Source organism: Tamandua tetradactyla, chromosome 18 (genome assembly GCF_023851605.1).
Source record: "Tamandua tetradactyla isolate mTamTet1 chromosome 18, mTamTet1.pri, whole genome shotgun sequence".
Taxonomy (NCBI): Eukaryota; Metazoa; Chordata; class Mammalia; order Pilosa; family Myrmecophagidae; genus Tamandua; species Tamandua tetradactyla.
Genome location: NC_135344.1, coordinates 76,435,559 through 76,461,700, shown reverse-complemented (window position 1 = coordinate 76,461,700; position 26,142 = coordinate 76,435,559). Strand labels below are relative to the sequence as shown.

Here is a 26,142-nt window from a genome sequence, read left to right as displayed (position 1 = left end):
CCTGGCTAATTTCACTCAGCATTATGTCCTCAAGGCTCATCCATCCTGTCATGTGCTTCAGGAGGTCATTTTGTCTTACTGCTGCATAATATTCCATTGTATGTATATACCACATTTTGTTGATCCACTCATTTGTTGTTGGGCATTTGGTTTGTTTCCGTCTTTTGGTAATTGTGAATAATGCTGCCGTGAACATTGGTGTGCAAATGTCTGTTTGTGTCGTTGCTTTCAGTTCTTCTGGGTATATACCAAGTAGTGCTATTGCTGGGTCATAGGGCAACTTGATATTTAGTTTCCTAAGGAAGTGCCAAACAGTCTTCCATAGTGGCTGTACCATTGTACATTCCCACCTGCAGTACATATGTGTATCCTCTCCAACATTTATAGTTTTCTGTTTGTTTAATAGCAGCCATTATAGGTATGAGATGTTATCTTATTGTAGCCTTGATCCACATTTCCCTTATAACCAGTGAAAATGAGCATCTCTTCATGTGCTTTTGAGCCATCTGAATTTGATCTTCAGAAAAATGCCTATTCATATCTTTAGCCCATTTTGTAATTGGGTTGTTTGTTCTATTGTTGTTGAGCTGTATAATCTCTTTGTATATGCAGGAAATCAAACCTTTGCCTGATATATGATTTCCAAATATTTTGTCCCATTGAGTTGGCTGCCTCTTCACCTTTTTGACAAAGTCTTTTTAAGTGCAGAAGGATTTGATTTTGAGGAGTTCCCATTTACCTGTTTTTTCTTTTGTTGCTTGTGCTTTGGGTATAAAGTTTAGGAAGCTACCTCCTTATTACTAGGTCTTGAAGATGTTTCCCTACATTTTCTTCTAGAAGATTTATGGTATTGGTTCTTATGTTTAGGTGTTTGATCTACTGTGAGGTAATTTTTGTGTAGGGTATAAGATAGGAATCCTTTTTCATTCTCTTGGTTATTGATATCCGGTTCTTCCATGCCCAGTTATTGAAAAGACTATTTTGTCCCAGTTCAGAGGATTTGAGGGTCCTGTCAAAAATCAGTTGACCATAGATTGGGTGGTCTATTTCTGCACTCTTGATTTGATTCCATTGGTCAATGCTTCTGTCTTTGTGCCAGTACCATGCTGTTTTGACCACTGTGGCTTTATAATAGGCTTTAAAGTCAGGGAGTGTTAATCCTCCCACTTCATTCTTTTTTAGGATGCTTTTAGCTCTTTGGTATCTCTTTCCCCTCCAGATGAATTTGGTAATTAGCTTTTCAAAATCTTCATTGTAGGTTGTTGGAATTTTGATTGGTACTGTGTTGAATCTAACGATCAGTTTGGGGAGAATTGACATCTTAACTATATTTAGCCTTCCTATCCATGAGCAAGGAATGTCTTTCCACCTACTTAGATCACCTTTGATTTCTTTTAGGAATGTTAAGTAGTTTTCCATGTACAAGTCCTTTACATCCCTAGTTAAGTTCATTCCTAAGTATTTGATTCTTTTTGTTGCTATTTTGAATGGAATTTTTTCCTTAACTGACACCTCAGCTAGGTCATTGCTTGTGTATAGAAATATTATTGATTTTTATTAATAATAAAATATTATTATTTTATTATTATTAAATATTTTTATTTATTTATTTAAAAAATTAACAACAAACAAAAACATTAACATATGATCATTCTGTTCTACATATATAATCAGTAATTCTCAATATCATCACATAGTTGCATATCCTTCATTTCTTAGAACATTTGCATCAATTCGGAAAAAAATAAAAAGACAGCAGAAAAAAAATAAAACGAAAACAGAAAAAAAAAGATTATACATACCATACTCCTTACCCCTCACTTTCATTGATCGCTACCATTTCAAACTAAATTTATTTTAACATTTTCCCCCCTATTATTTATTTTTATTCCATATGTTCTACTCGTCTGTTGACAAGGTAGATAAAAGGAGCATCAGACACAAGGTTTTCACAATCACACAGTCACATTATGAAAGCTATATCATTATTCAATCATCATCAAGAAACATGGCTACTGGAACATAGCTCTACATTTTCAGGCAGTTCCCTCCAGCCTCTCCATTACATCTTGAATAACAAGGTAATATCTACTTAATGTGTAAGAATAACCTCCAGGATAACCTCTTGACTCTGTTTGGAATCTCTCAGCCATTGACACTTTGTCTCATTTCATTCTTCTCCCTTTTGGTCGAGAAGGTTTTCTCAATCCCTTGATGCTGAGTCTCAGCTCATTCTAGGGTTTTTCTCAATCCCTTGATGCTGAGTCTCAGCCCATTCCAGGATTTCTGCCCCATGTTGCCAGGAAGGTCCACACCCCTGGGAGTCATGTCCCACAGAGACAGTGGGAGGGTGGTGAGTCTGCTTGTTGTGTTGGCTGGAGAGAGAGTCCACATCTGAGCAACAAAAGAGGTTCTCTTGGGGGTAACTCTTAGGCCTAAATTTTAAGTAGACTTGACCTATCCTTTGTGGGGTTAGTTTCATATGAACAAACCCCAAGATTGGGGGCTCAGCCTATAGCCTTGGCCATCCACACTGCTTTTGAGAATATCAAGAATTCAACTTGGGGAAGTTAAATTTCTTCCTGTTCTCACTATTCCCTGAAGGGGACTTTGCAAATACTTTTCCAGTCACTGATCAAATCACTCTGGGATTCATCGGGGCATCACTCCGGACAAACCAATGTAATCTCATGTCCTACCCAAGATTCCAAGTACTTATGGTGTTCAATCAAGCTATCTACATAAGTTATATTAGGAAATGCACTAGTCAAAATATAAATTTTGTACCAAATAAACATTTTTTGCTTTAGTCTCACACATAAGTTGAAATTTTAAAATATTAATTACCATCTATTTTCAGCACCCTGCAGTAATGACATTCCTTTGTTCTTCATCATGCACAAACATTTTTAAAATTTGTACATTTAGTAACTATTATTCTACACTCTAGGCGTTCCTAGATTATACCATCTCAATCTTTATCATCTTCTTTCTTTCTGATTTTGAGATCTTATTGATTTTTGCATATTAATTTTACATCCCACAACCTTGCTGAATTTTTTTATTAGCTCAGGTAACTTTGTTGTCGATTTCTCAGGATCTTCCAAGTATAGTGTATCATCTGTAAATGATGAGAGTTTTACTTCTTCCTTTCCAGTTTGGATGCCTTTTATTTCTTTGTCCTGCCTGATTACTCTAGGTAGAATTTCTAGCAAATTTTGAATAATAGTGGTGACAGTGGGCATCCTTGTCTTATTCCTGATCTTAGGGGGAAGGCTTTAAGTCTCTCCTGTCCCTTCTCTAACTTTCCCATGGAGCAGGGCTAATCTTGAGCTACTCTATTTGTCCATCTTCCCGGAAGTCCAATATAGTTATTTTAAATATTAAGATTAAACACATGTGAACAAGCATTAGTTTTAACTAGATCCAATGCCACAATCAGGACTTTCACTGAGCTGCAGATTTCTCCTTCTCAGGAGGTTTCACAGGGAGGATCTGGCACAGTAATTACTTGAAGCACAGTAGCTTCTGTGGCTTACTCTGGCACAGTATTTTACTATTCCTCTTTTAACTTTGAAGGAAAATGCTTTTTCTTAAGTTTCTGCATAATAAAAGTTTTAAATACTCAAGGTTGATATTTTATATTTAATTGTTCCCACCACAGTTAAAAGAAAATTGAATGTAGTATGGTGAAATGAAAAAGGGAAAATAAGTGTAGACAATTAACATAAGCATTTCAAGAATTGATGAGGGTCTTTTTTAAAAATTTTAAATGTTTCTTTTGAAATGCTTTAAAACTTACTGGCCAGTTATAAAAATAATTACAAACTCCATACAGCGAACACCAGATCCACCATTTTATGATTTTTGCCACATTTGCCATAATGTTCTTCCAACTCTCCATCAGTCTATCAGTTCCTCTCTCTGTCTCTCTATTTATCAATCCATTTTCTGAACACTTGAATCTAGGTTGTATATATTGTGCTCTTTGGATACTTAATACTGCCATGTACATTTCCTAAAAACAAGGATATTCACTTATGTAACTACTTTAAGAACAGTTGTCAATTTAAAGAAATTTAACATTCCTATAAAGCTTGCATTCTGTATCCCAAAAATGTCCTTTTGAGTCTACTCTCCTCCCATGTTAGATCCTGTCGGATCATGTATTGCCTTTTTTATTTTTATTTTTATAGACAAATCAAAACAACATACAACACAAACTTTCTTAACATATAAACGTTCCATACTTGGTGTACAATCAGTGTCTCCCAATATCATCACATAGTAGTGTATTCATCACCATGATCATTTTTTTTTTAATCTTTGCATCACTCCAGAAAAAGAAACAAAAAGAAAAAACTCATAAATACTATACCCGCTACCCTTCCCTCTCATTGACCACTCGTGTTTCCATCTACCCAATATATTTCAACATTTGTTCCCACTATTGTTTATTTATTTTTAATCCATATTTTTTGCTCAACTGTCCATACCATAAATAAAAGGAGCATCAGACACAAGGTTTTCACAATCACATAGTCATATTGCAAAAGCTATATCATTATGCATTAATCTTCAAGAAACATGACTACTGGAACACAGCTATACAGTTTCAGGTACTTCCCTCTAGCCTCTCTAATACACCTTAAGCTAAAAAGGGGATATCTCTATAATGCGTAAGAATAGCCTCCAGGATAATCTCTCAACTTTGTTTGAAATCTCTCAGCCACTGACACTTTTTTTGTCTCATTTTTCTCTTCTCCCTTTTGGTTGAGAAGTTTTTTCAATCCCTTGATGCTAAGTCTCAGCTCATTCTAGGATTTCTGTCCCACGTTTCCAGGGACGTTTACACCTCTAGGAGTCATGTCCCATGTGGAGAGGGGGAGGGTAGTGAGTTTACTTGCCGTATTGGCTGAGAGAGAGATAGGCCACATCTGAGCTACAAAAGAGGTTGTCTGGGAGTGACTCTTAGGCCTAATTTTAAGTAGGCTTACCCTATCCTTTGCGGGCATGAGTTTCATATCAACAAACCTCAAGATTGGGGGCTCAGCCTATTGTTTTGGTTGTCTCCACTGCTTGCAAGAATATCAGGAATTCTCCAAATGGGAAAGTTGAATTTTCCCCCTTTTTTGCCGCTAAGGGGACTTTGCAAATACTTCCTTATTTACTGTTGTTCAGATCACTCTGGGATTTATAGGGGCATCACATTGGACAAACAAAATCTCATGACCTATTCAAGATTCCATGTACTTACGGTGTTCAATCAATCTGTCCATAGAAGTTAAATTAGGAAATGTGCTAAGCAAAATATAAATTTTGTACCAAATAAACATTTTTTGCTTTAGTCTAATATAGAAGTTGAAGTTTTAAAATATGAATGGGTATCTATTTTCCGTACCCTCAATATTGACATTCCTTTGTTCTTCCTCATATAAAAACATTTTAAAATTTGTCCATTTAGTCACTATCATTGTACACTCTAGGCATTCCTAGATTATGCCATCTCAGTCTTTATCATCTGTCTCTCCTTCTGATTTCATATATGTGCCTCCAGGTCTCCTCCTTCTGTCATTCTCACGTTCAGCTTCAATCAGTGTACTTACATTATTGTGCTTTAGTATTGTGCTATCCATTTCAGAATTTTTGCAATCAATCCTGTTGCACAGTCTGTATCCCGTCACCTACAGTTACCAATATCTACCCTATTTCTGTCTCCTGGTGACCTCTGTTCTTAACTGAAGTTTTCCAACTTCATTCACTAATGTTAGTTTGTATCAATGAGACCATAAAGTATTTGTCCTTTTGTTTCTGGCTATTCTCACTTAGCATAATCTCCTCAAGGTCCGTCCATGTTGTTACATGCTTCATGGCTGTATTCTGTCTTACAGCTGCCTAGTATTCCCTTGTATATATATACCACAGCTTGTTTAGCCACTCGTCTAGACATTTGGGCTGTTTCTATTTCTTGGCAGTTGTAAATAATGCTGCTATAAACATTGGTGTGAAAATGTCCATTTGTGTCCTTACCCTCATGTCCTCTGAATAGATACCTAGCAGTGGTATTACCGGATCATATAGCAATTCTATACTTAGGTTCCTTAGGAATCACCAAACTGCCTTCCACAGCAGTTGTACCATTTGACATTCTACCAACGGTAGATAAAGGTAACTGTTTCTCCATATCCTCTCCAACAAATGTGCTTTTCTGTTTTATTGATAATGGCTATTCTGGTGGGTGTGAGGTGATATCTCATTGTGGTTTTGATTTGCATTTCCCTAATAGCCAGTGAAGTTGTGCATCTTTTCATGTGCCGTTTAGCCATTTGTATTTCCTGTCTTCTGAAAAGTGTCTGTTCATGTCTTTTGCCCATTTTGTAATTGGGTTGTCTGTCTTTTTGTTGTTAAGTTGAGCAATCTCTTTATATATTCTGGATACTAGACCCTTATCTGATATGTCGTTTACAAATATTGCCTCCCACTGTGTAGGCTGTCTTTTTATCTTCTTGACAAAGTTCTTTGATGCACAAACGTGTTTAATTTTGAGGAGTTCCCATTTATCTATTTCTTTTTTCAGTGCTTGTGCTTTGTGTGTAAGATTTAGGAAATCACCTCCTATTATAAGTTTTATAAGATGTTTCCATACATTTTCTTCTAAAAGTTTTATGGTCTTAGATCTAATGTTTAGATATTTGATCCATTTTGAGTTAATTTTTGTTTAGGGTGTGAGAGATATGGATCCTCTTTCATTCTTTTGCACGTGGATATCCAGTTCTCTAGGCACCATTTATTGAAGAGACTGTTCTGTCCCAGGTGAGTTGGTTTAACTGCCTTATTAAAGATCAGTTGTCCATAGATGAGAGGGTCTATATCTGAACACTCTATTTGATTCCATTGGTCAGTATATCTATCTTTATGCCAGTACCATGCTGTTTTGACCACTATAGCTTTGTAATATGCCTTTAATTCATGTAGTGTGAGACTTCTGACTTCATTTTTCTTTCTCAGGATATTTTTAGCTATTCGAGGCACCTTACCCTTTCAGATGAATTTGGTTATCAGATTTTCTATGTCTGCAAAGTAAATTTTTAGGATTTTGATTGGTATTGCATTGAATCTATAAATCTATACATAAATTTAAGTAGCATGCACATTTTAACTCTATTTCGTCTTCCAATCCATGAACATGGTATGCTCTTCCATTTATTTAGGTCTTCTGTAATTTCTTTTAGCAATTTCTTGTTTTCTTTTTATAGGTCTTTTATCTCTTTAGTTAAATTTATTTCTAAATATTTTATTCTTTTGGTTGCAATTGTAAATGGAACTTTTTCATGATTTCCCCCTCAGATTGTTCATTACTAGTGCATAGAAATACTACAGATTTTTGAGTGTTGATCTTGTAACCTGCCAAATTTGTTATACGAGTTTATTAGCTCTAGTAGTTTTGTTGTGGATTTTTTGGGTTTTTGACATATAGTATCATATCATCTGCAAACAGTGAGAGTTTTACTTCTTCCTTTCCAATTTTGATGCCTTATATTTCTTTTTCTTGTCTAATTGCTCTGGCTAGAACTTCCAACACAATGTTGCATAACAGTGGTGATAGTGGACATCCTTGTCTTGTTCCTGATCTTGAGATATTTACTGATTTTTCTTGTAATTTCTTCCTTGACCCACTGGTTGTTTAAGAGTGTGTTGTTGAGCCTCTATATATTTGTGAATTTTCTGGCTCTCTGCCTGTTATTGATTTTCATTTCATTTCTTTACGATCCGAAAAGTGATTTGTATGATTTCAATCTTTTTAATTTTATTGAGAGTCGCTTTGTGACCAGCATCTGGTCTGTCCTTGAGAATGATCCATGAGCACTTGAGAAAAATGTGTATCCTGTTGTTGTGAGGTATAATGTTCTATAAATATCTGTTAAGTCTAATTCATTTTTTGTGTTATTCAGTTTTCTGTTTCTTCATTGATCCTCTGTCTAGATGTTCTGTCCATGGATGAGAGTGGGGACTTGAAGTCTCCAGCTGTCATTGTAGTTGTGTCTATTTGTCTTTTCAGTGTTTTTGGTGTTTGCCTCATGTGTTTTGGAGTACTCTGACTGCATAAATATTTATGATTGTTATGTCTTCTTGTTGAATTGTTCCTTTTATTAATGCATAGTGTCCTTCTTTGTCTCTTTTAATTATTTTACATTTAATGTCTAATTTGTTGGATATTAGTATAGCTACTCCTGCTCTTTTCTGATTGTTGTTTGCATGAAATATCTTTTCCCAACCTTTCACTTTCAACCTATGTTTGTCCCTGTGTCTAAAATGCATCTGTAGACAGCATATAGATGGGTCCTGTTTTTTTTTTTTTTTACCAGTTTTGACTTTAATTGTCATTGTCTCTTTATTTTTCTTTTTTTATTGTGGAAACATATATATATAACGTAAACCTTTCCACCTCACCCCCTTCTGAGTATACCATTGAATGGAATTAATCACATTCACAAAGTAGCAGTGCTCTCACTCACCACAGCAACTACTAGAACTTTCCCTTCTTCCCAAATAGACACCTTACACCTATTGTGCATCAGTCATCCATTGCCTCTACCACATGCCCCTGAGAACCTGTGTTCTAATTTCTGTACCTATGAATTTGCATATTCTTTGATATTTTCTTTGTGTTTGCCATGGGACTTAAATTTAACCTTCCAAATCTGTAACTTTCCTGTTTGCTTTAATATGAACTTAACTTCAATACAACATATAATCTATGTTTCTATACCCCTCCATTCCCCAATTTTTATGTTGTTTTTGGTTGTATATTCCATATTTACACATGGTAAGTCTAAAACCATGGATTTCTCATTACATTTCATGCAATTACTTTTTAGATCCTGTAGGAAGTAAAAAAGTGGCATTACAAATAAAAAGTTTAGTAGTACAGGTCTTTATATCTACCCATGTCGTTATCTTCACTGGAGAGCTCTCTTTATTCATGTGGTTTTAGACGGTTATCTAGTATACTTTCTTTTCAACCTGTAGAATTCCTTTTAATATTTCTTGTAGGGCCAGTCTAGTGGTGACTAAGTCCCAGAACTTTTGTTTATATGTAAAACACTTTTGCAGGTTTGCTGGGTATAGAGTTCTTGGATGGTAATTTTCCCCTTCAGCATTTTAAGTATGTCTTCCTTCTGCTTTGTTGCCTTCATGGTTTCCAATGAGAATTCAGCACTTAATTTTATTTTGGCTCCTTTTTGTATGACATGTTTCTTCTCTCTTCTGATTTTCAGAATTCTCAGTCTTTGGCATTTGACAGTTTGATCATAATATCCTGTGGTTCTATTTCTGCTTACCATTTGGGAAGGTCATTGAGCCTTTTGGATATGTATATTCATGTTTTTTGTTAAATTTGGGAAGCTTTCAGACATTTTTTCTTTGAGTATTTCCTCTGCCCTTTCTCTCTCTTTTCCTTCTGGGACTCCCACAGTTTCCTCAGGCTCTGTTTACTTTTCTTCATTCTTTCTGCTCCTCAGACCAAATGATTTCAGTTGTCTTATCTTCAGGTTAACTAATTCTTCTGCCAGCTCTAATCTGCTGTTGAACCCCTCTGGGGAATTTTAAATTTCTCTTACTGTGGTTTTCACCTCTTTTTGGTTCCTGTTCATGATTTCTCTTTCTCTGTTGATATTCTCTTGGTGTTCATTTGTCGTTTTCCTGATTTCCTTTAGTTCTTTGTCCATGTTTTCCTTCACCTCTTTGAACACATTTAATGTGTTAATTATTTTTTTATTGTCCGTGTATGGTGCTCCTCATTGATGGTTTCTAATGCTTTAATCTTCTCTTTTGCGTGTGCCATCACTTCTTGTTTCTTTTGTAATGTTTTTTGAAACCTGGACATTCTGATATTTTAATGTGTTATGCTGGAATTTAGACTCTGAGACATTTGTTCCTTAAGCTAGTATCCAGCTGGTGTTATGAGAGAGCTTTTCTTGAATGCTACTTACTAACCAAAAAAAAAAAAAAGAAACAAGAGGAGAATAAAAAGAAAATACCTTTCCCAGTGTTTGCATATTGACCTGTGTATGTCAATCCTTCAGGTTTTATCCATAAACTGAGTTTAGAGAATAGCTCTAGGCCATAGCATAGGGGTTACCCGATCCATTCTGGGCATGTGCACATGGTTTTGGGAATTCTCCCATTTGCATGGATAGAACCATCTCCTCTTCCTTGGCACACAGTTTTCTCAGGGTCCAGGCCACTGTATGTCCCGTAGCCAGCGATTCTTTGTTCCAGGTAGCACAAGTCTCCTGCTCTCTCACAGCATTCTGTGAGAGAGCTCTGCCTGCCACCTTCTGCACATAGGGCAGTTTCTGGGACAGCAAGTCCCCAAAGGCGTCCCCAGACAGATTGAGCCAGATGTACACGCTCCCAGTGTGTGAGAGAGGATTACCCTGCTCTGTTTGCACCGGGGCTTCAGGCTGGCTTTACCCCCAGCCTGAGGAGCCGGAGAGGGGCCCGCCATGGCACCAGGAGATCCTGTTGTTTTTTTCTTGATTCGGTCCTCACCTTGTTCTGCTGTCCTTTAACAAAGCTTTGAGAAAGATGTTTCTGTTGGTTCTTTCTGGTTGTTCAAAGTTTCTGTGGGGCAACAGAACCCTGAAGGTTCTCACTCCACCATCTTCATCAGGGTGGGACCCAGCTGACAAGTTTTTAAGAAGAAAGAAGAAAAATTATTGTTCTGGTTTATTTAATGGATGAAACAAAGGCAGACTCTAGTCTTCTTTCCTGGTTTTATTTTGCCCTTCACTTTTGTTTTCTTCCACTATAAGATGGATAATATAGGGCTTCCTCTTTCCTAGCTATTTGGCTTTACTTGAAAACTGTCTGTTCATATTACAGCCAGACCTGATCACATATCTGCCCTTAACAACCCAGAGCCCCAAAGAACAGGAGGAGACCATCTGATAAAAGATCTCTTGGTTTAGTTATTGTGTAGTTGCTACAATTGGCTACTTGTAGAGCAGGCTGACTACATCAATACTGCATTGTAAACCTAATTTGTATAATTGGTGTAGTATCTACCCCAAAAAAGTCTCTCCCCCTCTTTTGTAGTAAATAGGTCAAGCTCATGTGGGATAAATGTGACTCACTGAAGTCCAGGATGCAGATATGAGCAGCTACTAAAATGCCAGAAGGGGGCATCCCCCACTTTGATACCTGGAACAAAATAGGTACTCAGTAAAGGTTGTTTACAGAACCCAGGTACAGCTTTGTATGTCCCATCATTTTCCAGATACTAATGGATGTCACGTGTATAGTTTACTTTGCATAACACTCACCCCTTTGAAAAAGGTTCTGACATACTTTGGTTTGTTTATAAGAGCTTTTATAAGAAGGAGAAAAGGGTAGAAAATAAAGCCAAGGGAAAATCACCAGCAACCTTATCCCCTAGCAATAATAGCTTGTAGTATTTTGTATTCATCGTATCTTTTTTTCTTATGTGCATGTACATGTTTCTCATAAGAATTATATCACATGCAAACATACTGGTTTGTAACCTAATTTCTTCACCTAATTAGCTCAGTGCATAATAGATACCCAGTAAATGTTTGTTTTTTATGAACAGTTTCCGTGTTACAAAATGTATTTCAGCATTTGTTTTTATGGTTGCATAGTATTCTATTGAATGGGTATAGTATAATTTATTTAACTAATACCCCATTACTCAACGTTTAGGTTATCTGCTTAGTTATTTACTTAACTGCTGTTCAGCAGTATTAATGTGATCGTATGCACTTCTTTGACTTCATTCCTTTTACCCTCCCATTCTGTATTTTGGTAGAATTGATCCACTGATCCACTTCTAGGTTTTGAAACTCTCATCTTCTCTTCCATTCCCAGACATTTGCAATGATGTTTCCTCTGTTTATAATATGCTTCTCACCACTCTTTGCCTAGCTTATGCACATTTTTCAGCCTAAGTTTAGACAATCTGTTTTTCTTGAAAGTCTTCCCTGACTGCACTAAGTTGTCCCTCCAAATTTTGTACTTACTTCTATAGAAACACTAATACTGTTTACTTAAGTTGCATGCTTTCTTAAGTGTGTCTCCCACTAGACCATAAACTTGAGGAAAGGGACTATGTCTTGTTCCTTGTTGTATTTCCTAGTCCCAAGCACAGTCCTGGGCATGTAGTAAATACTTACAAATATTCTGTGAATTGATGAATGCATAAAACATGGCCCAGTTTCCAACGGGGATCATTAAGTGGTGATCTTTAACAAGCTGATATATTTAAAAAATATATTTTCATTGAGAAATTTCCATACACATTTAGTCCATCCATAGTATACAGTGTGCAAGTCAATATTTTTTATTATCAGATAAGCATATTAAATTATAATACTATCTTTTATTTGTAAAGTTATTTATATATATAAAAGGTGTTAAAACTGTTATTTCATATTAATAAATCCTAATTCTTAGTAAATGTTTATGCATTATCAAATGATTTGTTTAAGCTTCTTAGTATATCAGTCTTTATTGTAGTTATTAAGTGATAATGTACATCTGTGCAAATGTTAAATTTTCTAAGTAGAGAATTTGTTTTCTAAGTAAATTACAGTAAATAGATTATATTTTTTATTTCTATTTCAAGCCTTTCTTGAGTAATATTTAGGTATTAACTTTGATGAGAGCCTTGTAACTATGTTTTAAATATATTTAAAATCATAGAATTAAATTAAAGCCTTCATTTTTTTGTAGCCAGTGGCTCATAATAAATGGGCTTTGATCAGGTAACAAGAAGACCAGGCAACAAGTACTTGGTCAGGGATTAGAGAACTAAGAATAATATTATAAAATTAAAACTCTTGATTAGGTTTAGAGAATAGAAGAAATTAATTCTCCACAGCCGTTGGTGTTGCCATTAAATCAAAATCGCCCTTTCTTTTCCATGTTTGTCTTAATACTTCCTTACAGCAGTGATTCCCACTTGAACATGGTGCTTACTTGGGGGTGAGGGGTCTGTAGCAGAGTCACCAGAGAGCTTTTTCCGATATTTTGCACTCTCCCTAAGTTGGAATTATTGCTAATTCTGGTGATAGTGTAGTTTGATCAGGTGTGTTTAAGACAGATAAAGGTTGGGAAACTTTACCTATTTGTAAGAAGACTACCTAGAATTCCTTAAGAAAAACCAAAATGGTAAACAGTGGAAGGAACACTGGACTTGGAGCCTAGTTTACTACTGATGTAGTTATGTGGGTTTAGCAGGTCATTTAACCACTCTTCACCTTCACCCTTCTTTCTCTAAAATAAAGGGATTGGATTAGATGATCTGTAAACTTACTTTCAGTAATAATCCCCTCTGATTTTTCTGATGATCAAATATGCAATGAGAATCTTGCTTTCAAAAAAGGAAATGTGTGAATGAAAAATGTGATTATAGCTTTGTTTAAAATGTGATTATATTACTTTGGTTTAACAGATTATTAGTATTAGTAGCCATGTAAAAAATCTTTCAATGAGTCCTCAGCTAAGTGACTTTAAATTGCTGACAATTCTTAGTTATCTCAGAAGAAGGAAAATCCTGGTGAATTATTTTGTCTTTTCTTCTCTGTAGTTGAACTCTGGAATCTTAAGACAGTGATCTCATCTGGTGTCCTTGCTTTACACACACCTCTTTCTTACAGTGTACTGCAGTCCTGAAACTGACTGCCACCTGAGAGGTCCACTTTGATATCTTAGGGCCTCTCAAACTTAACCTGTCTAGAACTGAATTCCTGATCTTCCCCCAAACCTGCTGTTCTTGAAGTCCTCCTTCTGATCAACACAGAAACCTTGGAGTCATCTTCGATTCTTCATAACCAAGGGCTCTTGGTTTTTTAAAAATGTAACCAGAAACTGTCTACTTCTTACCAGTACTCCTTGCTATTACCCTTACTCCACTGTACTCTAGTCTCAGTTAAAAGCCAGAGGCATTCATTCTTAGTCGTGTCATGTCCTATGTCACTTCTGTACTCATAACCCTTTGCTGGCTCCCACTCTTTCTTAGCATAAAAGTCAAAGTCCTTCCAGTGGTTTGCATGGTCCTGTGGGATCTGACCCTCCTTTACCTCTTTCATTTCATGGATTCACCCTTGTTCACAGCTGTTGACAGAACATTCCAGGAATACTTCCTCCTTAGGACCTTTCCACTGGCTGGTCCTTCTGCCTGAAACTCTCTTTCCCCAGGTATTCACATACCTGCTCTCTCACCTTGTATTAGATGGTATCTAAAACAAGGAGACCAGATGTGATAGCTCACATGCAGCCATCTAATTAAGGTTTACTCTGACTCTTCTCCTTTAAAATTGCATACTGCTAACACCACCTCCACCACCATACTAAACACTTTATTTTTTTCCAATCTCTGTTTTCATCTGTAAAAGTAAAGATGATAATCTGATAATAAAAGGTTATAGATGGGTTATAGATATCATTTTGGTTAAGTGCTCACCCAGTGAGTTTGTATTAGGACTGAAGGAATCGTGGCAGTCGCATAACCCATTTCATAAGCTCCATCTAGGGACATAAGCATGTGGGGAGACCTTGACTCAGGAAAGGGTGCCCTGCATCGCCTCCCCATCCCAGGGACCTGTGGATGCTTGCCCACCCATTATGAGAACGGCTCCTTTTAATCATTGCCTGCTTGTCACATCTAGTTCTTGAGTGTCCTCAATACTAAAGCTAATTCTTCTCCCTTCGGGTTCAGGGGTTATAGGATGGGCGGCAGGACTTAAACCACATATGTACTGTATTTTCAGTTTACATAGTGCATTGTGGCCTTATATGGAAATATTTTATAGCTTTTTTTGTGGAGCAAACTTAATTTCTGTTTTTTAGATTGTACTGAGTAGGAACTTTGAGACATTGAAAGGGAACATTCAGAAGTTAGGAAGTGCCTTTTAAGATGGCATTTCAGTTGCTACATAGGAAAAATGTTACCAAAAGAGTCAAGATTAAAAAGTCCTCATATCCCACTGGTCCTTAAAGTATATCTGTTGTATATTTAAGCCTTTACAAATTGCAAATCTCTGTTCTTTATCGCTATATATATGCTTTATGATGATAAACGGTTTGTGAACAGATAATGGAAGAGTTTCTGTTTTGATAACCTCGTTTCAGTGTTGCATTATACCACTCTATGTAGCAAAAGGTAATTTAATCTTAAAAAATTTTTTTTGTTCCCTGCTTCCCTGTTTTGATGTAGATAGAATTGAGTGGTGGCTGTGACTGGATTAGGACCAGAAATAACTGGCAGTTGGTTATTAGCATCTGTCCTTGCCCTGACTCTTCTCGGGTTGTGCTTATTTTGTTTGTTTTTCAGCTTGGCACAGAAGCTTTTGGCTTCAGAAAGTATGAGGTATAAACTACTCAGAATGAGGTAGTTTTACATAAGAACAACTTTGGTAGCATCTGGGGATGAGGGAAAACATTTTATGTGTCCTGGCCATTTTTGCACCTTTTCTGTCCTGTGCTGCGTATATTTGCATGTGTCTGTCACAGAAAGAGTGTGCCCCCTCCCTTAGAAGTGGTATGGTAGTCCCTGCAAGCGTCCTTTTCTCCTATTGCTCTCTTTACCTCTGCTGCCTGTGCCTTAGTCTGAAGTAGAGCTGTACAGCGGTTAAATTCATGGGCTTTGGAGGCAGACCTGGGTTTGAGTTCAGGCACTGTTGCTTACTTAATTTCTAATCATTTTATTTAATCTTAGGTCTTCCTTTGTAGAATGGCAGTGGGTGGGGAATAGTATACTTATATCTATTTAATAGTACTATTATGAGAATTAAATAAGGTAATGCATGTAAGATGCTTAGCACAGTACCTTGTACGTGTAAGTTCAAAGATGTTAGCTGTTATTATAAAAATCTACTTTAAACTGTATTTCTTTCATTTACTCTTTTGCTCAACTATATATATAGTTAATAGACGACCTCTACTGGGTACTGAGCATGCAGTAGTGACCCTAGCAGACCTGCCCTCAGTACGTCAAGCTCAGGGTGAGGGGAAGGCATGTTCCTTGAAACTCGTAAGTGGGAAAAGAAGTTTAAATTTAAGCAGTGTAAAATATTAAAGTGAAAGCTTAGAAAAAGAACTCTGAAGTTAAAAAAATAATAATTTGGAAAAATCAGTGTAGGTTTCCAGAGTTTTGGACAGAAGCACTTACACAAGCTGACAGATTTCCCTGTAAGGACAATTAGTAGGTCAGCACTAGACAAGTAAGAAAGGGAGTAGAAAGAAATAAGGTCTGTGAAGTAGACTGGAGCAAGTCCATGGAGGTTAAAAAACAAGAAAAAGGGAAACAAGGAGAGCAATTGTGAAGTGGAAAGTGAAGTTGGTAATTTTCCAGTACAGAAGCTATAACTTCTGGTTGCAGAATCAGAATTTAACAGCTGGCTAAGAAAGAAACAGGATTTGCTTTTAAAAATATGTCTCCACTATTAAACATGTGGTGATAATCATATTCATATTTTGACAAGCTGTTTATTTTAATATCGGTAAATAATATTTGAAAATGTACTGTTACCTATAAATAGTACATATTTCTACATTGCAGTAAGATTTACTATGTGAAAAGAGTGAGCATATTCACATATTTATCTGTAAAAATATTAGTGTAAAATTTTTTTCTCATCTACTTTTTTCTCTATTACAATTAGACAAGTTTAAAAACAACTCAAATATCTATTACCTGATAGATGGATGAATAAAATGTGGTGTAATTGTACAATGGATTATTATTTGGCAATTTAGGGGAGTGAAGCAATGGTACATGCTGTAGCATGCTGAAGGATGTATCGAACCATGCTAAGTAAAAACAAGTCAATCACAAAAGGCCATATATTCTGTGATTCCTTTTATGTGAAATGTCCAGAATAGGCAAATCTATAGAGACAGAAAGTAGATTAATGTGTGTGTGCATGTGAAGGGGGTGATGGGGAGTGGCTGCTAATGGGTGTGGGGTTTCTTTTGGGGGGTAATGAAAGTGTTCTAAAATTGATGGTAATGATGGTTGCCATTATATGTTTATTTATTATTTGTTATTAGGTTGCCATTCTAATTTATTTTGAATTTTACACTTTAAATGGATGAATTGTATAGTATGGGAATTATATATTGGGAAAGCTGTTAAAGTGTTTTTTATGTTAGTCAATTTTAAAGAACTCTTAAATACCTAAATGTAGTAGCTAATATCGCCAGTGCCTTTGTTAGAACAGTAGTTCTCAAATTTAGAGGGCAAAGGGCTCACTTAAGGCCTTGTTAAAAATGTGGAGTCCCTGAACTCAGCAGACTAGCACGGGGCCTGGAAAGGGGCCTGGGCCTCTGATTTTTAACAAGCATCCACATGCATCAGCTGTTCTCTGTATCAGAGTTCAAGAACCACTCTGGGAGGGGTTTCTGCCAAGTGCAGAATGCTGTTAGCTCTTAACATGTGCTCCTGGGCCTGTGGAGCAGCGTTTTTTTTCATCCAGTCGCTTAGGCTGCCCTATCAGTGCTGAGATATGTTAGAACCATTCTTATTGCAGACCAGGCAGCTGAGGCCAGAGAAGTCAAGTTTTTCCTGGAGGGTCTCAGAGCTGCTCAGTGGGAGAGTTGGAATCCAGATTTAGGTCTGCTAGAGCACAGGCCAGTGCTCTTTCTGCCCTAACCCACCGTCTCTCTGAAGTTCATTTGTGTATAGTAATAACTTCCTGCTCCTTGACCTCCATAAGCTTAGATGGTCACCCACGTTGACTTTATGACTGGAGCAAATCACCTAATCTCTCCATGCTTTATTCTCAACCAGAAGAAGAAGAGTAAGAATAATACCTACTTTATAGAGGCATTGTACTTGGCACACAACACATGTTCAGTGAGTGTTAACTATCGTTTCTTTTCTTTCTCTCTTTTCTTTTTTTTTGTTGAGTTATCTTTACCCACATACAGTTCATCCAAAATATTCAATCAGTGGCTCACGATATCATCACATCGTTGTGTATTCATCACCATGATCGTTCTAAAACATGAATGTTTTTAGAACGTTCGCATCACACCAGAAAAATAAAAAGAAAAAAAACATACACCCTATACCCCTTACCTCTCCCTCTCATCGACCACTTGTATTGCAGTCTACCTGTTTTTTTTCTTTACCCCTTATCTCCCCTTATTATTTATTTATTTTTGTCCTTGTTTTTTTGTTCATCTGTTCATACCCTGGGTAAAGGAAGCATCACCCATAAAGTTTTCACAATCACATGGTTGCATTGTAAAAGCTGTATAGTTATACAGTCGTCTTCAAGAATCAAGGCTACTGGAATACAGTTCAGCAGTTTCAGGTACTTCCCTTTAGCCACTCCAATTACATAAACTAAAAAGGATATCTGTATAATGCATACGAATAGCCTCCAGGATAACCTCTTGACTATTTGAGATCTCCCAGCCACTGAAACTTTATCTTGTCTCATTTCTCTCTTTCCATTTTGGTCAAGATGGCTATCTCAATCCCAGGATGCCGAGTCCCGGCTCATCCTCAGGAGTCCTGTCCCACGTTGCCAGGGAGATTTACACCCCTTGGAGTCCTGCCGTATGTAGCAGAGAGGGTGGTGAGTTTATCTGCCAAGCTGGCTCAGACAGGGAGGCCACATCTGAGCAACAAAAGAGGTTTTCTGGGGGTGACTCTTAGGCATAATTATAAGTAGGTTTAGCTTCTCCTTTGCAGAAATAAGTTTCATAAAGGCAAGCTTGAAGATAGAGCATCTGTCCCATCATATTGACAGTTGCCAATACTTCTGAGATATTAGGACTTCCTCAGTCAGGTAAGGAAGTTTAATATTTCTACCTTTTTTCCCAGTCCCTGAAGGGGACTTTGCAAATACTTTTTAATCTTCTGCCCAGCTTACTGTGGGATGTATCAGGGCGTCACACCAACCAGTACAAACCAACAAGATCTCTCCCTATTCATGGTTCCATGTAATTATTGTGTTTGAATAAGCTGACCATACAAGTTAAATTAGATTGTATGCTACCAAAAATATAAATTTTGCACCAAATAAACATCTCTTCTTTTGATCTCAGCAGAAGCTGATGTTTTAAAATACAATCAATATAATCCTTTACTCTTTATTCTGATTTACCTTAGTCCTACTCAGATCAGCTTCATTTATATGTCTAATTGAAGTCAGATCACTTTTTCAATGTTTTTAACAGTTTCTATGGGGTGATGCTGACTTTCATAGCTGCAGGACTCTAGCTGTGAGTCTCAGGTGCCACACTAATACCCACAGTTCCGTAGAATGACCAGTTTATACACAAAGAGCTCAGCATCTCAGAATTTAGAAATAAATACTGCAACTCCAGAATAGATGTGACTGCTGTAAGAGCTTGGTCTAGGAGCCTTTAAAATAGGCTTTCACCCAATAACATATGCTTTTAGATTCAGTTCTCACAGTTTGCACATTATAGTTAGGTCTTATATAGTGAGGCATTATAATATTTGTCTTTTCGTTTCTGGCTTATTTCACTCAGTTTACTGTCTTCGAGAGACAGTATGCATTCACCTAGTTGCATGCCTTATGACTTCATTCCTTCTTTTCTTAAAAATTTTAATGTGAATTATTGAGATATATTCACATACCATACAGTTCATCCAAAATATACAATCAGTGACTCACCGTATCATCAAATAGTTTAACATTCATCACTATGATCAATTAAAGAAAACTTACATTCTCATTCCAGAATGTAGGCAAGTTCCTTTTGTCTCCTTCTATCTAGGAAGTTTCTTTCCTGGACAGCTCCATCCATCAGCTGTGAGCAAGTTCTGGCTTGTTCTTCTGTAGCTCCCAGTTATAGTTTCAGTCTGCCTCTTGTAACCACTAGAAGTTTGATCCCTTTTCCATGCTTTATTCCTTTAGACCAAAACCCCTCCGGGTGAGTTTTGTTTGATAAAGGCATTTTGTTTGGTAAATGCTGCTTTAGAGTATGTTCACCATGAGGCTTCTCTTCCCCAGGGAAAGCATTCCCAGCTTCTTCAGCCGTGTCTAAGATGGCAGGGTGGAGCCCTGTCACCACCCTGGTCCCTGTACTTGTCTACATTCTCTCCCTCGAAAGGCTCTGCCGGCTCTGCCAGGGCTTCCCCTTTGCTTTCATTCCCTGTCTGCTGAAACAGATGCCGTATATTAGCTTGCCTTAAACAACAGGGACTTATTGGTTCATGGTTTTGAGGGTAAGAGAAGTTGCACATCAATGCATCAGCAGGACAATGCTTTCTCTCTGAACACTGTGGTGTCCTGGGACTGGCTGCTGGCAGTCCCTGGTCTTTGCTTTTCTGTCACGTGGCAGTGCACATGCTGGTGACTTTTCCCTTCTCTTCTCAGGTTACCTTGACTTCAGCTTTTGGCTACTTTCTGGTTTCTCTCTCCAAAGAACTTTCACTTGGTTTATATAAGATGCCAGAAATTTGAATTAAAGCCCAGGCTGGTTCAGCTGAACCACACTTAACTGAAGTAACATCTTCAACAGCTCTTATTTGTTTATTTGAAATTTTTTTATATTGAAAAATAACATACAGAAAAAGCAATAAATTTCAAAGCACACCACAACAGTTAGTTATAGAACAGATTTCAGAGTTTGGTATGGGTTACATACAGTTCCACATTTTTAGGTTTTTACTTCTACCTGCTCCAAGATACTGGAGACTAGAAGAAATATCAGTATAATGATTCAGCAGTCATACTCATTTATTAAATCCTGTCTTCTGTGTTATAACTCCACCTTCTACTTTGATCTTTCTCCCAATCTTTAACTGTATTCGGGCTATGTCTCTTCTAACTTTTTCATGTTAGAAAGGGCTGTGGATAATATGGGATAGGGAGGTGGAACTAGTTGATATTCTGGAGAGGCTGGCCTGGCCTCTGTGGCTTACAGGACTTATCTGGCCTAGGATCCAACTGGAGGTTGTAGATTCCTGGAAACCTAGAGACATAAATAGTTTATGGAACCTTTGTAGAATCTCAGATAAAGCCCTAGGTGTTTAAGGGTTGGTGGGAATGACTTTGGTTGAGATTAGGCAAACCATGATGAATAACAGTATCTAGCTGAAGCTGGTGTAAGAGTAGCCTCCAGAGTAGCCTTTTGACTCTATTTGAACTTTCTTGGTCACTAATACCTTATTAGTTACAGTTCTTTTCCCCCTTTTGGTCAGAAAGGTATTGTCGCTTCCGCAGTGCTCATCCCTGGGAGTCATATTCCACTTTGTCAGGGAGACTTTTACTCCTGGTTGTCATGTCCCGCATAGAGGGAAGAGTAATGATTTTACTTACAGAATTGGGCTTAGAGAGGGAGAGGCGACATCTGAGCAACAAAAGGGGTCCTCTGGAAATAACTCTTAGGCAAAACTATAGGTAGGCTAAGCTTCTCTACTGTATAAAATAAGCTTCACAAGAGCAAGCTTCAAAATCAAGAGCTTGGCGTATTGATCTCAGTAGACTTGGGAGTCCCTAATGTGTGAGACAGTATTTCCCCAGTGGTAAAATTTAATAGTTCCATCATTTTTCTCCCATCTCTCAGGAGACTTTGCCAATACTTTTTAATTATCTGCTTAACATACTGTGGGATGTATCCGGGCATTACATTAAGCCTTACAGAATTACAAGCCCTTATTCCTATTCTGGGCTCCCTGTATTTGGGTTGTTTAAATCTATACAGGTTGGGTTAGATTATGTATGCCACAAAAATTTAGATTCTGGACAAAATAAACCTATCTTCCTTTGGTGTTATAGAGTAGGTGACGTTTTAAAGTACAGACAGTGTCTTCCTTATCCCTGTATTCTGATTTACCTTAGTCCTCACCTGATTGCTTAGTTCTTATCTAATTGAAGCCTGATTTCTTTTTTCAGTTTCTTTAGCGGTTGTTTTATGTGGCAATGCTGACCTTTCAGAACTCTGAGTCTTAAGTGTCATACAGACTTCATTCCTTCTTGTAGCTACTCAGTGGTCCGTTGTATACATACATCACAGTTCCCCTTCCAGTCTTCAGTTGATTTACCCTTCAGTCGCCTCCATCTATTGCAATTTATGAACACTGCCACCATAAACACCAGTGTGCAAATGTCCATTTGTGTCCCTGCTCTCACTTCCTCTCAAGTAGGCGTAAATCATACAGGATCGTATGCAGGATCATACGGCAGCTCCACCCCTGGCCTCCTGTGGCACCACCACAGTGCCCTCCATAAGGGCTGCATCACTCTGTTTCCTTACCAGCAGTGAGTAGGTTCATCTCTCTGTTCATTTTTTTGTTGTTGATTTTTTGCCTGGGCAGGCACCGAGAATCAAACTAGGTCTCTGGCATGGCAGACGAGAATTCTGCCTGCTGAGTCACCATCGCACCATCCCTCTCTGTTCATTTTTCTTTTTTTTTTTTTTATATTCAATCCTTTTTTTCTCCCTCTCAAAAGTGTTTGTTTCTTTTTTTTTTTTTTGAGTAACTAATTTTCCATTTATGTCTCTGTGCATTTTTAAGAAATTTTTATTAAAATCAATCAACATACAACACAAACATTCTTAACATATGAACATTCCATACTTGGTGTGTAATCAGTGGCTCACAATATCATCATATAGTTGTGTATTCATCACCATGATAATTTCTCAGAGCATTTACATTACTCCAGAAAAAGAAATAAAGAGGAAAAAGAAAAAACTCATACCTACACACCATACCCCTTACCTCTTCCTCTCATTGCCCACTAGTATTTCCCTCTACCCAATTTATTTTAGTATTTGTTCCCCCTATTATTTATTTATTTTTAATCCATATTTTTTACTCATCTGTCCATACGGTAGATAAAAGGAGCATCAGAACAAGGTTTTCACAATCACACAATCACTTTGCCAAAGCTGTATCATCATACAATCATCTTAAAGAAACATGGCTACTGAAACTCAGCTCCAGTAGCTCTTAATGCGTAAGAATAACCTCTGGGATAACCTCTTCGACTCTATTTAAAACTCTCAGCCAACAACACTTTATTTTGTCTCATTTTTCTCTTCCCCCTTTCAATTGAGAAGGTTTTCTCAATCTCTTGGTACTGAGTCCCAGCTCATGCTAGGATTTCTGTCCCACACTGCCACGGAGGTCCACACCCCTGGGAGTTATGTCCCACATAGAAAGGGGGTGGGCAGTGAGTTTGCTTGTTTGTTGGCTGAGAGATAAGCCACATCTGAGCAACAAAAGAGGTTCTCTGGGGGTAGTTCTTAGTTCTAATGTTAAGTAGGCATCGCCTATCCTTTGCAGGGATAAGTTTCATATGAACAAACCCTAAGATTGAGGGTTTGACCTATTGATTTTGTTGTCCTCACTGCTTGCGAGAATAGCAGGCCTTCTGCATATGGGGAAGTTGAATTTTCCCTCTTTTCACCATTCCCCCAAGGGAACTTTGCAAATACTTTTTTATTCACTGTTCACATATTCTGGAACTTATCAAGGCATCACTCTGTACAAACCTACAAAATCTCATGCCCTACTCAAGGTTCCATGTACTTATGGTGTTCAGTTAAACTGTCTATAGAAGGTACATGAGGAAATGACTAGTCAAAATTTTTACTTTTTTGCAATTTAAAATTTTTACGCACACCATAGGATCATACAAAAAGTCACACAGTGCATGAACACTATCCATCCAACTCTTGTAGTACCACTTTCCAGAAGTAACTGTTAATAATTTGTGTATCCTTCTAGAAAAACTTCTTTGTATATGCAGGCATATGCATTTACATACACATATTCCTTAATAAAAAATAACTACCTTTTTATTAAGCGTCTTCCAGATAGAGTTTTACCTATGTTATCCTGCTCAATTCCCACAACAATCTTGTGAAGCAGAAATCATCATTAGTCACAAGGAAACTTGAGGCCCAGAGAGGTTAAATACTTTCTCCGGGGTCATACAGCTAATCACCAATGCCTGGATTTGAATTCTGGTATCTCTGACTCAATGCTGTGCTTTTCAGAAACACAAATTAGGTTAAAATACATATACCTTTTTTATACGAATGTTTTTCATATGTACTGTACCTATTGTTTTGTAACTTGCCTTTTTTAACCACACTAAGTTTTGAGCATCTTTTTCTGTATTGGTGCATTTCTAGCCTCTCTATTATATTTAATGGCATGCTGACACATTTGAAAGCTTGTGTTTGTGGAGTCTTCGTGTACATTATTACCTTATTTAATCTTCACAGCAATCTTCTGAGGTCTTACAGTTGTTAGCTGTTTTATAGACAAGATAGAGACATAGATGTGGTAATTTTTGCAAAATTTTACAGCAATAAATAAATAGTGGAATTGGGAGGTGAACTCTGGCAGCTGACTTAAGCCTTTTCAAGCAAAATACTCCATTGCCTTTCAACCTAGACAACTTGTTTTTTCCAGTTTTTCGTTATAATTTATTTTTTGTCTCTGTTATATTAAATTTTCTAGTCCTTCCCTTATTTTTATTTGGGTAAAAGGAATGAATAATTTACAGCAAAAGAGAGAATTATCTGAATATTTGACTATGACATATCCTAAATTGTTGCTAAAAGCCTGGTGGAATCTTAGCTGTTTTTCGGTACCTTTTCTCTTGAAGTTCCTTGGTTTTTCAGTTCCTCTAACTACTTTTAAAAATGTTTTTTTAAAAAATAATGTATATTCTTTGAAGGGTGAAGTATCCTAATATTCCATTTTGTGTGTGTGTGTAATGTGTTCTCTTTGACTTGTTATCATATTCTTCAGACATTCTTCATCCTGAATTTTTTTATCTGTTTGTTTTATAAGTTTCTGAAAGAGATGTGTTAAAGTTTTCTGTTGAGACTATTATGGATTTATCATTCTTACCTTGTGTTTCTGACAGCTTTAGTTTTTAACTATTTTGAGCTGATATTTGTTAGGTGCATGCTATTTTTTGTAATGCTCCTTTTTATCCTTTGCCCTTTTTATTCATCTTTTCCTTAAATTTATTTTTTTGGAGGACATTGACATTATTACAGTAGCTTTCTTCTGATTCTTGTTTTCTGGTGTGTATGTTTTTCTTCCCTTAATGCAAATCTTTGTTGTTTTGTTTTAGGTGTTTTTATGATGAACTATATACAGCTAGATTCTCTTTTTAAAATCAGACTTTAGAGTCGATCTTTTAATGGTCATGTTTCACCTGTTTATATTTATTATGAGCTCTGATATATATATTTGAACTGATTTCTGTCATCTTATTTTGTGCTATTTGCCATATTTTGTCGTAGATTTGTTTTTCCTTCCTTTTGTCTTTGCTTTCTCGAAAAATCACTATGGCCACATCAGGCCCTGCCTGGTGGCCTGTTATACCTGTGTGATGCCTCCACTGACTTCCGGGGTTCTAGACTGTGTGGCTCTTTCCTTGACCTGTGCACCCCCAGCTCCAGGTACTAATCCTGATGCACAGTAGGTGTTCAATAAACATTTATTGCAGGAAAGAATGAATAAATGAATAGCAGATCATTGGAATCATCTTGGTAGCTTTTAAAATACCGCTGATGTGACCCTCAGACCCTGGAGATTTTGATTTGTCAGGTCTGATAATGGGGCCTGGATGCATACATTAAGAAACAATTTTCTCAGATAACATGCTTATTAGCCAGATTGAAATAATTTAGACTGCTCTTTTTTTTAACTTTTCTACCCTGAGACCCACTTGTGACTCTTGATATAGCTAATTGAAAAGCAAACTGTTTGTCCCTGGATGAAATCTGTCTGTTGAGTTGGGAGATGGCTGCAGCTCCTCTGGAACAGAGAAGCACAACCACAATTTCAGTTTTTTTTTTGTTTGTTTTTTTTTTAAATTTAAGCTGGATGATAGCTGGTGATCACCATTTGGATAACATTAAAGCAGGAATGTTAAATTTTTCCTCTTTTTAAAAATAATTCTTTAAGCTTTCCTGCATCTTTTTCATGTGCTTTACAAGAGAGAATTTTACTGAATATGCCTCTATCTGTTTACAGCAACTCTTTCAGTTATTGGAAATCTCCAACCAAAGAGAATGGAATGAGGGGTTGGAGTAGAGATCTTAAGACTCCCATTTCTAAGGTACTGAATCTCTTGGTCATCATTTCTCATGGTTTACATT

General features: G+C 37.0%; 1 protein-coding gene across 16 annotated transcripts in view; it reads left to right on the top strand.

The window, feature by feature from the left end:
* Nucleotides 1–26,142, top strand: part of SPIRE1 (spire type actin nucleation factor 1) — a 362,107-nt gene that overhangs the window by 63,959 nt on the left and 272,006 nt on the right. For 5 of the 16 annotated variants that reach the window (XM_077136025.1, XM_077136031.1, XM_077136024.1 and 2 more), the window contains exon 3: nt 18,495–18,608. The exons of 7 other annotated variants lie outside the window; for them this stretch is intronic. In XM_077136025.1, the coding sequence (XP_076992140.1) occupies nt 18,495–18,608 (114 nt within the window). Of the gene's footprint in view, nt 1–18,494; nt 18,609–26,017; nt 26,103–26,142 lie in introns of those variants that run through there. 4 more of the 16 variants (XM_077136030.1, XM_077136028.1, XM_077136036.1 and 1 more) reach the window with 2 other exon arrangements.